The sequence below is a fragment of the Ranitomeya variabilis genome, chromosome 5 (assembly GCF_051348905.1).
Source record: "Ranitomeya variabilis isolate aRanVar5 chromosome 5, aRanVar5.hap1, whole genome shotgun sequence".
Taxonomy (NCBI): domain Eukaryota; kingdom Metazoa; phylum Chordata; class Amphibia; order Anura; family Dendrobatidae; genus Ranitomeya; species Ranitomeya variabilis.
Window position 1 is genome coordinate 22,289,636 of NC_135236.1, and position 16,480 is coordinate 22,306,115.

The window sequence follows — 16,480 nt, forward strand, 5'->3', positions numbered from 1 at the left end:
AGGGGAGTGAGAGGAGAGGATATGCACTGCGCACGGGCACGGATCACAGGCCCGCGGTGGGATTACATTAGACGACACTGCGAGGCGGGATCTCGGCCAGCGCACCCGCACAGGCGCAGCCAGCCTGACACCAAATGAGGTCAGAAGACGGGCAGCGCAACATGTGTGCATGGCCAAGGGCTAACCTAACAGCGCAGGCTCCGGGACAGATTCAAACAACGCTGAGGAGGGGGCGCACGGCGCCAAGGGGGTAAAAATGATGGCTGTGCTGCGTCACACGACAAAGGAAAGTTCCACCTACCGGACGGTTTAACGCTGTGTGGGGACACATTTCATAAGTGTTAGGTTCAGCATGTGCAAGGAGCATCACGAAAAGAGGCACTTTTTCCCTTTGCATCATTACTGCTGCACAAGGTGGCTCCTTCAGTAACAAACGCCTGGGGGGGGGGGGGGTCAGGTTCCCTTACATTTAACTTGTTGTGTCTGCGTGGCGGTCGCAGTACACGTTGCCGTATACACAGCAGGGGAACAGCTGGCGGTGCTGAACCTCACTAACACATTGGCGAGGTGTTTGGCTCTGTGCGTACAGCACTTCTGGACGGCAACTAGCGGTGTTGGAGCCCAGGGACAGGTGGAGGGGGAGGAGGTTGGAGGAGGTTGGAGGAGGTAGGAGGGATTGCCACACACACAGCAGGGGAACAGCTGACGTTACTGAACCCCAATAACAGAGGAGGGACTGTTGACTGTGCGTACAGCACTTCTGGACGGCAACTGGCGGTGTTGGAGCCCAGGGACAGGTGGAGGAGGAGGAGGTTGGAGGAGGTTGGAGGAGGTAGGAGGGATTGCCACACACACAGCAGGGGAACAGCTGACGTTACTGAACCCCAATAACAGAGGAGGGACTGTTGACTGTGCGTACAGCACTTCTGGACGGCAACTGGCGGTGTTGGAGCCCAGGGACAGGTGGAGGAGGAGGAGGTTGGAGGAGGTTGGAGGAGGTAGGAGGGATTGCCACACACACAGCAGGGGAACAGCTGACGTTACTGAACCCCAATAACAGAGGAGGGACTGTTGACTGTGCGTACAGCACTTCTGGACGGCAACTGGCGGTGTTGGAGCCCAGGGACAGGTGGAGGAGGAGGAGGTTGGAGGAGGTTGGAGGAGGTAGGAGGGATTGCCACACACACAGCAGGGGAACAGCTGACGTTACTGAACCCCAATAACAGAGGAGGGACTGTTGACTGTGCGTACAGCACTTCTGGACGGCAACTGGCGGTGTTGGAGCCCAGGGACAGGTGGAGGAGGAGGAGGTTGGAGGAGGTTGGAGGAGGTAGGAGGGATTGCCACACACACAGCAGGGGAACAGCTGACGTTACTGAACCCCAATAACAGAGGAGGGACTGTTGACTGTGCGTACAGCACTTCTGGACGGCAACTGGCGGTGTTGGAGCCCAGGGACAGGTGGAGGAGGAGGAGGTTGGAGGAGGTAGGAGGGATTGCCACACACACAGCAGGGGAACAGCTGACGTTACTGAACCCCAATAACAGAGGAGGGACTGTTGACTGTGCGTACAGCACTTCTGGACGGCAACTGGCGGTGTTGGAGCCCAGGGACAGGTGGAGGAGGAGGAGGTTGGAGGAGGTAGGAGGGATTGCCACACACACAGCAGGGGAACAGCTGACGTTACTGAACCCCAATAACAGAGGAGGGACTGTTGACTGTGCGTACAGCACTTCTGGACGGCAACTGGTGGTGTTGGAGCCCAGGGACAGGTGGAGGAGGAGGAGGTTGGAGGAGGTTGGAGGAGGTAGGAGGGATTGCCACACACACAGCAGGGGAACAGCTGACGTTACTGAACCCCAATAACAGAGGAGGGACTGTTGACTGTGCGTACAGCACTTCTGGACGGCAACTGGCGGTGTTGGAGCCCAGGGACAGGTGGAGGAGGAGGAGGTTGGAGGAGGTTGGAGGAGGTAGGAGGGATTGCCACACACACAGCAGGGGAACAGCTGACGTTACTGAACCCCAATAACAGAGGAGGGACTGTTGACTGTGCGTACAGCACTTCTGGACGGCAACTGGCGGTGTTGGAGCCCAGGGACAGGTGGAGGAGGAGGAGGTTGGAGGAGGTTGGAGGAGGTAGGAGGGATTGCCACACACACAGCAGGGGAACAGCTGACGTTACTGAACCCCAATAACAGAGGAGGGACTGTTGACTGTGCGTACAGCACTTCTGGACGGCAACTGGCGGTGTTGGAGCCCAGGGACAGGTGGAGGAGGAGGAGGTTGGAGGAGGTTGGAAGAGGTAGGAGGGATTGCCACACACACAGCAGGGGAACAGCTGACGTTACTGAACCCCAATAACAGAGGAGGGACTGTTGACTGTGCGTACAGCACTTCTGGACGGCAACTGGCGGTGTTGGAGCCCAGGGACAGGTGGAGGAGGAGGAGGTTGGAGGAGGTTGGAGGAGGTAGGAGGGATTGCCACACACACAGCAGGGGAACAGCTGACGTTACTGAACCCCAATAACAGAGGAGGGACTGTTGACTGTGCGTACAGCACTTCTGGACGGCAACTGGCGGTGTTGGAGCCCAGGGACAGGTGGAGGAGGAGGAGGTTGGAGGAGGTTGGAGGAGGTAGGAGGGATTGCCACACACACAGCAGGGGAACAGCTGACGTTACTGAACCCCAATAACAGAGGAGGGACTGTTGACTGTGCGTACAGCACTTCTGGACGGCAACTGGCGGTGTTGGAGCCCAGGGACAGGTGGAGGAGGAGGAGGTTGGAGGAGGTTGGAGGAGGTAGGAGGGATTGCCACACACACAGCAGGGGAACAGCTGACGTTACTGAACCCCAATAACAGAGGAGGGACTGTTGACTGTGCGTACAGCACTTCTGGACGGCAACTGGCGGTGTTGGAGCCCAGGGGCAGGTGGAAAAGCAGAGGAACACAATGTAGGCCGAAGCCTGAGAAAGTCGAAAGGGAACCTTTAACCCCCCCCCCAAGGCGTTTGTAGCTGAAAGAGCCAGCTTGTGCAGCACAAAAGATGCAAAAGGAAAAGGTGGCTCTTTTCATCATGCTCCTTGCAAACACAGAACTAAACACTTATAAAATGTGTCCCCTGAAGCCGTGAAACCGTCCCGGAGGTGGGACTTTCCTTCGTAATATGACGCAGCACAGCCATCATTACTACCCCCCCCGCCGCTGTGCCCCGGCTCCTCAGCGTTGTTTGATTCTGTCCCGGAGCCTGCGCTGTTATGTTATCCCGTGGCCAGGCACACTTAGCGCTGCCCATCTTCTGACATCATTTGGTGTCAGGCTGGCTGCGCCTGTGCGGCCGCGCTGGCCGAGAGCCCGCCTCGCAGTGTCTTCTGATGTAATCCCACTGGGGGCCTGGGATCCATGGCCATGCGCAGTGCATATCCTCGCCTCTCACTCCCCTCCCTACGGCTTCTTTTCCAGACTGTGCGGTGTCACGGCCGTGGCATGCTATTAGGGACCAGCTGACACCGAACAGTCTGAAGAAGCCATAGGGAGATGAGTGAGAGGTGGAGGTTCAGATATGCACTGCGCATGTCCATAGATCCCAGGCCCCCAGTGGGATTAAATCAGAAGACACTGCGAGGCGGGCTCTCGGCCAGCGTGGCCGCACAGGCGCAGCCAGCCTGACACCAAATGATGCCAGAAGACGGGCAGCGCTAAGTGTGCCTGGCCACGGGATAACATAACAGCGCAGGCTCCGGGACGGAATCAAACAACGCTGAGGAGCCGGGGCGCGGCGCCGGGGGGGTAGGAATGACGGCTGTGCTGCGTCATATTATGAAGGAAAGTCCCACCTCCGGGACGGTTTTACGGTATCAGTGGACACATTTTATAAGTGTTAAGTTTTGCGTGTGCAAGGAGCAAAACCAAAATAGCTACCTTTTTCCTTGTGCAGCATTACTGCTGCACAAGGTGGCTCTTTCAGTAACAAACGCCTTGGGGGGGGGGGGACAGATTCCCTTACATTTCAGTTGTTGTGTCAGCGTGGCGGTCGCATGACACATTGCCGGCTACACAGCTGGGGATCAGCTGACGTTACTGAAACCCAAGAACACTGGGTCGTATGTTTTGACTGTGCAGACGGCACGTCTGAGCCTCAACTGGCGGTGTTGGAGCCCAGGAATTTAAGTTCAGGTGGTAGAAAGATGAACACAACAGGAGACCTGGATAACGTATACAGTGACCTAATTATTTAATCAGGAGGAGGAGTGGCAAATTCCTGCGAGATCCAGGCCTTGTTCATTTTCAGGAAAGTAAGCCGGTCAACGTTATCGGAGGATAGTCGCATGCGACGGTCAGTTAGTACACCACCTGCAGCACTAAAGACACGTTCCGATAATACACTGGCCGCAGGGCAAGACAGCACCTCCAATGCATACTGGCTTAGCTCTGGCCATGTATCCAGCTTTGAGACCCAAAACTTGAAAGGGGAAGAGCCGTCTGGGAGTACAGCAAGAGGGCAAGACATGTAGTCTGTCACCATCTGACGGAACCGTTGCCTCCTGCTGACTGGAGCCGTCTGTGATGGTGTAGACTTTTGTGGGGGGCACACAAAACTGTGCCACAGTTGGGCCATACTGGTCTTGCCTTGGGCAGAGGCACTGCTTCTGCTCCCTCTTTGTGCAGAGCCTCCACCACTGCCTGGACGCACTGAGCTGCTTTGGAATGCAGTAGCAGCACTTCTCTCAGTTGGAATGGAGAAGATGATGGAACTGACCAGTGTGTCTTGGTACTCCCGCATTTTTCGCTCCCGGTTCAACGGTGTGATGAGGCTTTCTACGTTGTCCCGGTAGCGAGGATCGAGGAGGGTGAACACCCAATAATCAGACATGTTGAGAATGTGGTCGATGCGGCGGTCGTTTCTCAGGCACTGCAGCATGTAATCCACCATGTGCTGCAGACTGCCAACTGCCCAAGAAACGCTGTCCCCAGCTGGAGGCGTGATCTCTGCCCGCTCGTCATCACCCCACCCTCGCTGTACACACTGAGTACTGGACAATTCGGGAACTCCCTCCTCTGGACGGATGTCTTCCTCCTCCATTGACTCCTCCTCATCCTCCTCACAAACTGTCCCCTGCCTACGCGTTTGTGAGGAACCACGTGGCGCTGACTGTCCAGAAGATGATGGAAGTGGTGAATCCTCATCCTCCACCTCTTCCACAACATCATCCCTTAGCGCTTGCAGTGATTTTTCAAGCAGGCAGATAAGGGGGACAGTCATGCTGACTAGTGCATCATCTGCACTCGCCATCCGCGTGGAATAATCAAAGGGACGCAAAACCTGGCAGACATCCTTCATAGTGGCCCACTCTGTGGTTGTGAAGTCTGTACGGCGCTGACTGCGACTTTTTTGCGCCTGATACAGCTGGTACTCCATTACAGCTTGCTGCTGCTCACACAACCGCTCCAACATATGTAACGTGGAATTCCACCTGGTAGGTAGGTCACATATGATGCGATGTTCCGGCAGGCGGTGTCGGCGCTGCAGAGCCGCAATGCGCGCTTTTGCCGTGCTGGAACGCCGCAAGTGAGCACACTCTAGGCGGACCTTGTGCAGCAGTGCATCAAGATCCGGATAGTCCCTCAAAAAACTCTGCACGACCAAATTGAGCACATGTGCCAGACATGGGATGTGAGTGAGGTTGCCAAGGCCCAGGGCTGCCACCAGATTTCGGCCATTATCACACACTACCATGCCTGGCTGGAGATTCGCTGGCTCAAACCACACATCGCTCTCCTGCTTGATGGCATTCCAGAGCTCCTGCACTGTGTGGCTACGATTCCCCAAAAAAATTAATTTCAAGACGGCCTGTTGACGTTTGGCCACGGCTGTGCTCATGTCGGTCGTAACAGGTACACGTTCATCACGGGTCCATGTGGAGGTGGACTGTGACGGCTCCTGCAGCGATGATTCTGAGGAACTGGTGTAAGAGGAGGAGTCAATGCGTACAGAATGGATTCCTGCAATCCTTGGAGTGGGCAGGACACGTCCTGCGCCACTCGCACGGTCTGTACCCGGCTCAACGACATTAACCCAATGGGCAGTGAGGGAAAGGTATCGCCCCTGTCCATGTTGACTGGTCCACGCATCGGTGGTGAGGTGGACCTTGCTACTGACGGCGTTCAGTAGCGCGTGTTTTATGTGTCCCTCCACATGCTTGTGCAGGGCAGGGACGGCTTGCCTGCTGAAGTAAAAGCGGCTGGGCACACTGTACTGTGGGACTGCCAATGACATCAAGTCACGGAAGCTGTCAGTCTCCACCAGCCTGAATGACAGCATTTCCAGTGACAGAAGTTTGGCAATGCCTGCAGTCAGAGCCTGTGCTCGTGGGTGGTTTGACGAGAAAGGCCGCCTTTTCTCCCATGCCTGTACTACCGATGGCTGTAGACTGGGCTGGGAGTGTGTGGTTGACTGGGAAAGTGGTGCTGCGGGTGGAATGACAGCGGGTCTCTGGACAACAGGGCCAGAGGTTCTTCCACGGCGATCCTGGGAGGAAGCCGAACCAGCTGCGTGTGAGCTAGAGGAAGAGGCAACACGAGCTGAAGAGGTGGTAGCTGCCGCTGTTGGTTGGCCTAGCTCTTCAGTGTGTTTGTCTAACTCCGCCGGGTGCCTGTTGCGCACATGTTTCCACATGTTGGAGGTATTGAGGTTGGCGACTTTTTGACCTCTTTTGATTTTTTGATGACACACCTTGCATCTGACATAGCAAATGTCATCTGCAACTGTGTCAAAAAAGGACCAGGCACTGCAAGTCTTGGGAGCCCCCCTTTTGACTTTTGGAAGAGACATGCTCCTTACGGGTGCCAAAGCGGAGGCTGCAGGATCCGCAGTCTTCCCCCTCCCTCTCCCTCTTTGGGCCGTACGGGGAATCTCTTCCTCAGAGCTGCTCCCACCACCTTCCTGTCCCTGACGCCAAGATGGGTCAAGGACCTCATCATCTACACTACCCTCTGCCCCCAACTGCTCCTCCTGGGTAGTCTCAGCAGCAGAGCACGCACCAGTAAGTGGCACCTGAGTGTCATCATCAGCTGATGCGGCCTGCGAGGTGGTGACCGGAGCCACTGGCCCACCCGCCTCTTCAGAGGAAGACAGAAAAAGCGGTTGGGCATCACTGCACCCTGCCTCTTCTTCCATTTCTCCAATGCTGCTTGGCTGGCCCCCTGTTTCCAAGCCAAGAGATGATTCAGAGAACAGAAGTAGAGACTGCTCCTGTCCTGGGATCTCTGTCTGCCTGGGCAATTTTGCAGGTGGTGAAGAGACAGATGGCTGCTCTCCAGTGCTCTGTGTCTGAGAGGATGTGGCACTAATGGAAGTTGATGCATTAGCTGCCATCCATCCCACAACGGCTTCAATTTGGTCTTGACGCAGCAGCGGTGTACGGCGCTCGGCGACAAAGCTGCGCATGAACGACTGTTCCCTTGTGAAAGTGGGTGCTGATGACTCACCGGTGCCCGCAGCAGGCACAGAATCCCCACGTCCCCTCCCTGCTCCGCGCCCACGCCCACGCCCACGTGCCTTACTCACTGCCTTCTTCATCTTGGTTGACTGATAAAGATAAGCAGAAAAGTACTAACGGCTTTGTGTGCTTATTCCTGAGCAACTCCTCCTAACAGGTATAAGACACACTAATTTTCTAAAGTGTGGACTAGACTTGAATATGAGCTAATGTGGCCTACACAAATGTAAAGTGGTGTAACTGGTGTGTTTGGTGAACTTTATTATTTATTTATTTTTTGGGGGCTGAACTGACAACGGATAGAGCTGCAGTCACACGGAGACCGTGCAGACAGACGTAAACGGCGCTGCAAGGCCCAAAAACCCTCCTCTACTTTATCCTATGTAGTGTTTTTCCACAAATTAGCTGGAGACGGGTGGAAAGACACTAATAGGATTTTTTTAAATTAATTAGCAGCAGACTACACTACTTGAAAACAAAATGAAAATTGATTTGGCGGTATGACGCAGTGAACAACCCTGAGCTGGAGACAACCAAGCTACGGCTGCTCACAGGCTACAGGGCGAGCTGCAGTCACACGGAGACCGTGCAGACAGCCGTAAACGGCGCTGCAAGGCCCAAAAACCCTCCTCTACTTTATCCTATGTAGTGTTTTTCCACAAATTAGCTGGAGACGGGTGGAAAGACACTAATAGGATTTTTTTAAATTAATTAGCAGCAGACTACACTACTTGAAAACAAAATGAAAATTGATTTGGCGGTATGACGCAGTGAACAACCCTGAGCTGGAGACAACCAAGCTACGGCTGCTCACAGGCTACAGGGCGAGCTGCAGTCACACGGAGACCGTGCAGACAGCCGTAAACGGCGCTGCAAGGCCCAAAAACCCTCCTCTACTTTATCCTATGTAGTGTTTTTCCACAAATTAGCTGGAGACGGGTGGAAAGACACTAATAGGAATTTTTGGAAAAAATGTGCAGCAGCCTGCACTACTTCAAAAAAAAAAAAAAAAAGGACAGTATGAGGCAATGAACCACCCTCCCTGAACTGAATACAACCAGCTATGGATGGCCTATGTGGCTGCACTCAGACTAGAGAGTGGGCTGCACTCACACACACACACACAGAGAGACCTTGCAGATCGCTGTGAAAACAGCGCTACAAGGCAAAAGGAAGGTGATTAGTAGGTGAACACAGCGGTTGCTAAATTAGCCTTTGGAAAGCACAAAGAAGCAAATCGCTATCTCTAAACTGTCCCTCAGTCAGCAAACAGCGTCCTGTCACTAACTGAATTCACAGCAGAGTGATCGCAAAATGGCGCCAGCGACTTTTAAACTGCATCATGACATCATTTAAGCAGCCAATCACAGCCTTGCCAGTAGTTTCATGCCCTCCATGCTAAACAGGATGTGCCCACACTTGGAATCTTTCTCATTGGCTGAATTTCTGAATTTTGAATCATGGAACTTCCGATTCCGGTATCCGATACGCGCCAAGTATCGGAATCCCGGTATCGGAATTCCGATACCGCAAGTATCGGCCGATACCCGATACTTGCGGTATCGGAATGCTCAACACTAGTTACAACATTTTATCCAATAAAATCAGTATAAAATACAAAAATAACAAAATATGTTGTTTGATTGCAAATTTGCAGGAAGTTGTTACCTAGACATTTCATTGTTATGGACTAGATTATTGCTATATTTTTTGTTTTTCTTTTTTATTTATCTTGGTATTTTACATTTTTTAGACTGTGAAGTTCCAAGCAGAACGTTATAACTATACAGAGATCCAACTGAAGAAAAAAGATGTCAATATTTGTTTGTATGTATCTGAAACAAACACTGGAGATCAAGTTTGGCGAGTCCACCTGTCAAAAAGTATTACTTACATTTTACCTTTAGAATAATTATATAATCAATTACTTTTATATTTATATTTATTTTTTATCTTTATAGGTGACATTAATGATATTACACAATCACTATCACAACTTACAATGTATGAAGGTAAGACTTATGCCACATATCACTATTTTAATTTCCAGCTTTTCAATTTTGCTATTGAAAGTCATTACAAATTTTATTTAAATACAGCACAGGCTTTGATTCTTTTTTTTCTTTCTTTTCTTTATTTGAGGAAAATCATAGGTATTTTAATGATAAATATTGACTTTTATGTGAATTTTCTTGTCTAGAAATGTGGAAATCTTATAATTGGAAATCATAAATGTTGCTATGTGTTTTGTAAACTCCAATAATTGATCAAAAACACTGAAGATTACCAAACAACCTCCTAATAACTGCAAGATCAATGCTCTGCTCCGGTTGCAGCACTCGGAGAGTATTACCCCAGTGGACCATCACAACCAACCCTCCCTTTCAATTGTCACCTTGTACAATAATGGCAAAACTGATAGTCTTCAAAATCTCAAAATCTTGATAATCCCGATTCAATTGATATTGATGTACATTTATTTTTTCTCGCAGTGTGCAAGTGCTGCTGTGAGTTATTAAATTCCTCATTGTGACCACACAGAAGATTACAATAGGGGTATAGATACAAATTTTATAATCCCAGGTCCAGTGGGAAATAGAATATTGAATGCAGACCACAATGAATCAAACTAAAATACTAATTCTCCTCAGAATTACAACGGTCTTAATACAATGATGGAAAGCAACTTCCTTCTGGTACCATAGGATTTGTCATGTCGGACATCAAAAATAGTATTCCAAAATCCCTGGTAATCTGTGGAAGGCAGGCTTCTAAAAACACCTTTTGGGTATTTGACACCACCAATACTTCACCTCCAAAATCCCCTTTCATACCCAATACTTTGGGGAATGGACCACTTCAAGTGACGATTAGTGACCAGCCACGTTTCCGCGTTGCCCCACTTATCCGATGAAACCAATCTCTTAGATATTAATACATTACTGCCATCAATCAATGTCCCTATTGTTAGACCCAAGGTGAACTGCAACAAAATCACTTATTTTTTCCCCCACAAAGAACCTCAAATCCCAACCATCAAAAAAAGCCATTACATTGGATGCAAGGGATGAATTAGAAGCAGATCCTCCTCTAACTAAAGGTTCACTTGCTTATTTTTCTTATTGATATCAGAAAGTTTGCAAGCATATATTATATACTTAATGTATTATGACCAAGGCATGTGGTATGGGAAGAGGAAGTGGACGTGCTGCTGATGGGGCACCCATAGGTCGAGGCCATGAGCCAGAGGAACTGTCTCTCTACTCCTTTACGTCCATCTGCTGGCCTGCTCTGCTGCTAGGATTTTGTCAGAATGGGGTTTTAATTCCACTGGGGACATAATAGCTGATGTGCATATTCACCTATAAACTGAAAATGCTGCCAGGCTTACTCTCATCACAATGAACAAGGTCTGGATTGGCCGATGCTTCTCAACCCCACCGCATGACAGCAACGGAACATAAAGCTAATTCAATTTCTCCTTTTTATCTGGTGTTCTCCCACACATCCTTCCCAAACAAACAAGGTTTCTAATATTTCTTGTTGATCCTCTTCCTCCTCCACCATATCAACAGAGTCATCATCTGGTTCTTGCTTCAAGTTTTAGAGGGTCATCAGGCGACCCTCACTCATAATATTTGGAGGGACATCAAGTGGCCAGCACTCATAATTTTTAGAGGGTAAATAAACATCTCTTGCTTATAATTTTTAAGGGGTGATCATCCAGCCCTTGCTCATAAATGTTAGAGGCTCAAAAGGTGGCCCTCACATCATTTTTAGAGAGTAAACAAGAGTCCCTTGATCTTCATTTTTCTAGGGTGTGTGTTATGCCCTCCTTCATAATTTTTACAGAATATGTATTAGGCCTATCTTTACAATTCTCTTACATATATGTACATACAGTTGTGCTCAAAAGTTTACAAACACAGGCAGAATATTTACTTTCTTTGGCCTTTTTTCAGAGAATATGAGTGATAACACCAAAACTTTTTCTCCACTCATGGTTAGTGGTTGGCTGAAGCCATTTATTGTCAGACTACTGTGTTTTCTCTTTTTAAATCATAATGACAACTAGTGTTGAGCATTCCGATACTGCAAGTATCGGGTATCGGCCGATATTTGCTGTATCGGAATTTCCGATACCGAGATCCGATACTTTTGTGGTATCGGGTATCGGGTATCGCAACAACATTAATGTAATAATGTGTAAAAAAGAGAATTAAAATAAAAAATATCGCTATACTCACCTGTCCAACGCAGCCGGGACCTCAGCGAGGGAACCGGCAGCGTTGTTTGTTTAAATTTTGCGCTTTTACTTGGTTACGTGAAGTCCCGGCTTGTGATTGGTCAGGGCGGCCATGTTGCCGGGACGCGGACCAATCACAGCAAGCCGTGACGAAATTACGTCACGGCTTGCTGTGATTGGTCCGCGTCCCGGCAACATGGCCGCCATTAACCAATCACAAGCCGTGACGTCACGGGAGGCTGGACATGCGCGTATTTTGAAAAGCGCGCGTGTCCAGCCTCCAGTGACGTCCCGGCAACATGACCGCCATTAACCAATCACAAGCCGGGACGTCACGGGAGGCTGGACATGCGCGTATTTTGAAAAGCGCGCGTGTCCAGCCTCCAGTGACGTCCCGGCAACATGGCCGCCATTAACCAATCACAAGCCGGGACGTCACGGGAGGCTGGACATGCGCGTATTTTGAAAAGCGCGCGTGTCCAGCCTCCAGTGACGTCCCGGCAACATGGCCGCCATTAACCAATCACAAGCCGGGACGTCACGGGAGGCTGGACATGCGCGTATTTTGAAAAGCGCGCGTGTCCAGCCTCCAGTGACGTCCCGGCAACATGGCCGCCATTAACCAATCACAAGCCGGGACGTCACTGGAGGCTGGACACGCGCGCTTTTCAAAATACGCGCATGTCCAGCCTCCAGTGACGTCACGGCTTGTGATTGGTTAATGGCGGCCATGTTGCCGGGACGCGGACCAATCACAGCAAGCCGTGACGTAATTTCGTCACGGCTTGCTGTGATTGGTCCGCGTCCCGGCAACATGGCCGCCCTGACCAATCACAAGCCGGGACTTCACGTAACCAGGTAAAAGCGCGAATTTTAAACAAACAACGCTGCCGGTTCCCTCGCTGAGGTCCCGGCTGCGTCGGACAGGTGAGTATAGCGATATTTTTTATTTTAATTCTTTATTTTACACATTAATATGGTTCCCAGGGCCTGAAGGAGAGTTTCCTCTCCTTCAGACCCTGGGAACCATCAGGAATACCGTCCGATACTTGAGTCCCATTGACTTGTATTGGTATCGGGTATCGGTATCGGATTGGATCCGATACTTTGCCGGTATCGGCCGATACTTTCCGATACCGATACTTTCAAGTATCGGACGGTATCGCTCAACACTAATGACAACCCAAAACATCCAAATGACCCTGATCTAAAGTTCACATACCCCATTTCTTAATAGAATGTATTGCCCCCTCTAACATGAATGACAGCTTGTAGTCTTTTGTGGTAGTTGTGGATGAGGTTCTTTATTTTCTCAGATGGTAAAGCTGCCCACTCTTCTTGGCTAAAAGCCTCCAGCTCTTGTAAATTCCTAGGCTGTCTAGCATAAACTGCGCACTTGAGACCTCCCCAGAGTGGCTCAATGATATTGAGGTCAGGAGGCTGAGATGGCCAATCCAGAACATCACTTTGTTCTGGTGTAGCCAATGACAGGTCGACTTGCCCTTGTGTTTTGGATCGTTGTCATTTTAGAACTTCCAAGTACATCCCCTGTGCAGCTTCTGGGCTGATGAGTTGAAACTTGCTTCCAGTGTTTGCTGATAACATGCTGCATTCATCTTTCCTTCAACTTTGACCAAGTTTCCTGTGCCTTTGTAGCTTACACATCCCAAATCATCAGTGATCCACCTCCAAGCTTTACAGTAGGAATTGTGTTCCTTTCATCATAGGCCTTGTTGACCTCTCTCCAAATGTAACGTTTAAGGTTGTGGCCAAAAAGTTCAATTTTAGTCTCATCACTTCAATTTACCTTGTTCAAGAAGTTTTGAGGCTTGTCTTTGTGCTGTTTTGCATATTGTAGGTGAGATACTTTGTGGCATTTGCACATTAATATCAAGTAGCACATAGAGTCCACTAAGTTTGCTCCCCGCTATCTGGGTCCCTTTAAAGTCCTTGAACAGGTTAATCCTGTAGAATAATGCTTGTCCCTTCAGCCGCGCCTGAATATCACTGTCACGTTTCACATCTCCCTATTGAAACCTGTTCATATGTCTCGGTTTTCTGAGTCATCTGCCGAGACGTCGGGTATGTCCTCGGACGATTTTGAGATGAACACAATTGCCGGTTCCAAGGTGGTACGTGATAAAAGATATTTTTGGTGGGTCATGGGCCAGAGGAGAGGACCTGGGAGCCAGTTGAGCACATTCATGCCCCTCAGCTTATTACGGCCTTCGAGCATGGCGAAGCTCACCGGGTGGGTGCTAGGAGGGGGGTAATGTTAGGCACTGGGATTCTTCCTATGCACAGGATAGATCCCAAGCCCTATTTTCCTCTGCAGCCTCCCATTCAGTCCCAATCGCAGTGGATGCTGCTCAGCAAAGACGTCGGTCTCGTTGTCTTGCTCAGACTTAGTCTGCGCGCATGGTTACCGCTGCCTCTCCAGGTTGAGCTACGGTAACTAATAATAGACAGCAGCGAGCGATCCCTCCTGGGACTAAGTCCAGGATTTTCTCTACTGAGCATGCTCGTGAGGCGACTTCTCATTGGTGGTCGGCCATCACATGCTCAGGTCCTGGTCCGGCTTCGGATTGGGCTGTGTGTTCAAAGTCCTCTCTGATTGACAAAAACTATAAAATAATCTTTGGCACTCCCGTCAGTGCGTTAAGATCATTTATGTTCTGTGAGAGTGTGGAACCTAACAGTAGTGTGAACTTGTTTGCATGTGCACAGGGCAGTTCTAGAGTCTTTAGAATTCCAGCTCCTCCGGAGAGGAGATCTGTGTGTGCATGCTCTGTGTTTGAGTCCACTACCGGTTCCCTTGCCTCAGTGAGGTAGCAAACACCTGTGTAGTTAACAGGGTTCGCATTTAGCGCAATTATCTCCCTGTGGCTGTGTGCCTATTAACACAGCTTTGCTGCAGAGTTTCTTTCCTGTTGCTGTATGTAATTAGCACAGCTTCGTGCTTCTCCACTGAGTTATGTTTAACTCAGTGCGAGTCAGTTACGCTCGCTGCTTGTTTCGCCATTGTCCTCTTAGCTGCAGTTTACCATCTCTGCACTGTGGACCCCGGGTCGCGAACACACTTTATTATTATTATTATATCTTATTTAGTGTGTTCTGCTGACCCTAACAGGGGGTTAAAACCCATTGCCCCTTACCAGCCTGAGAATACCAGCCCCCAGCTGTGAGCTTTAGCAAGGCTGGTTGTCAAAAGTGGGGGGACCCGATGCCATTTTTTTTAATTATTTATTCTATTCTTGATAACAAACCTTGCTGAAGCTGATAGCTGAGGGTTGCAGCCTCCAGTTGTGAGTTTTGCCTAGCTGGCTATCAAAAATGCAAGGGAACCAGTCCTCCCAGAAGCTTTGCAGCGTAAAGCTCTTTAAACCCTATAGCACTGATTTTACTGTAGTAAAATCATGCTCATTACAGATTAGCAGATTGGACATCTGATTTTAAGAACTTCATTGTACATTCAAACTATCTGTGGTTCAATCTGTGAGGTTCAGGAAAAAAATCCTCTGACAGCGACACGATCAGCTGGAGTCAGCATCTTTCTCATTCCACTTCCTTTTAGGCCCCTCAGAACAGTTAAAGGGAAACTGTGACTAGGCTTTTCACATATAACGTATGGCCAGCACCTGTATGCCCTTACATAGCATTCTAGAATGCTATATACAGTGGGTTTCCATATTTACAGTGGATGCGGAAAATATTCACACCCCTACACTCTATTCCCCATATTGACAGAAAAAAGCAGAAATTTTGAAATTTTTCCAAATTTAAGAAGATTACTGCCGCCTGATGCACCAGTAAAAATCGGCTCAGTGACTTTAAGCCTCTCTCCTTTGTAAATGAAACAAGATGGGTCTGTTTATGTGTCACACGTCACATGGCCAGCTAGGGGTGTTAAATGTTACAATGACATTTCCCAGTGAATTCATTTGTATTGGTTTAAAGGGTACGATGCACCTTTTCACCTCCTCTCCCCAATAAATGTTAAGCCTCCGATAGCATCACAATGAATTGTAAGAAGGGGAAGGATGTTATCAGGGGCTTAGCACCCTCCTCCACCACCCAATTAATTTTACATCCATATCTAATGTCTTTCTTCACCTTATCCTGTCCATAAGCCCATTATAAGTCCCCCTTCCACCCATCCCAATTCCCCACATCCTTCATTTTCCACCTCCTCCGCATCTCATCTTTATCCTCTCCATCAATGCTTTCTCCACCACCGTCATCATTGCCCTCTCCACCACCTCCATAATTGCTCTCTCCATCAATGCCTTCTCCACCCTATCATTGCACTCTCCACCACCTCCATCATTGCCCTCTCCATCAACTCTATCATTACCCTCTCCATCACCTCCATCATTGTTCTCCCCCTCCACCCCATCATTGTCCACATCATCACCTCTATTATTGTTTTCTCCCCCACCACTCCCATCATTGGCCTTTCTCCACCATCATCATCGTCCTTTTCACCACCTACACAAACACAGCAACAGTCACCTCTCCCCACACACACACCACTCACCTCTCCACACATTCACCGCAGCTGCATATTCCCCCTCAGCTGCAAGTCACAGCATCTTCGTCATGGCAGCTCTTTGTATGAAACAGCCGCATGCAGTATGGAGACGTCATCCAGCCGCGCTGCTGTGTTAAATTGGAAGCGTGGGCAAGAAGCAAAAGAAGGATCCATGCAGCTCTGCTCTGCTGCCATTTTCT

The 16,480-nt window shown here is 49.6% G+C and overlaps 1 protein-coding gene across 1 annotated transcript in view; it reads left to right on the plus strand.

Moving 5' to 3' along the window:
• The window catches only part of LOC143774712 (uncharacterized), a 689,954-nt gene that overhangs the window by 651,199 nt on the left and 22,275 nt on the right, over window positions 1-16,480 (plus strand). Inside the window, exons 13-14 of the mRNA XM_077262476.1 lie at window positions 9,257-9,386; window positions 9,465-9,515. Coding sequence (XP_077118591.1) covers window positions 9,257-9,386; window positions 9,465-9,515 — 181 coding nt within the window. The remainder of the gene's footprint in view (window positions 1-9,256; window positions 9,387-9,464; window positions 9,516-16,480) is intronic.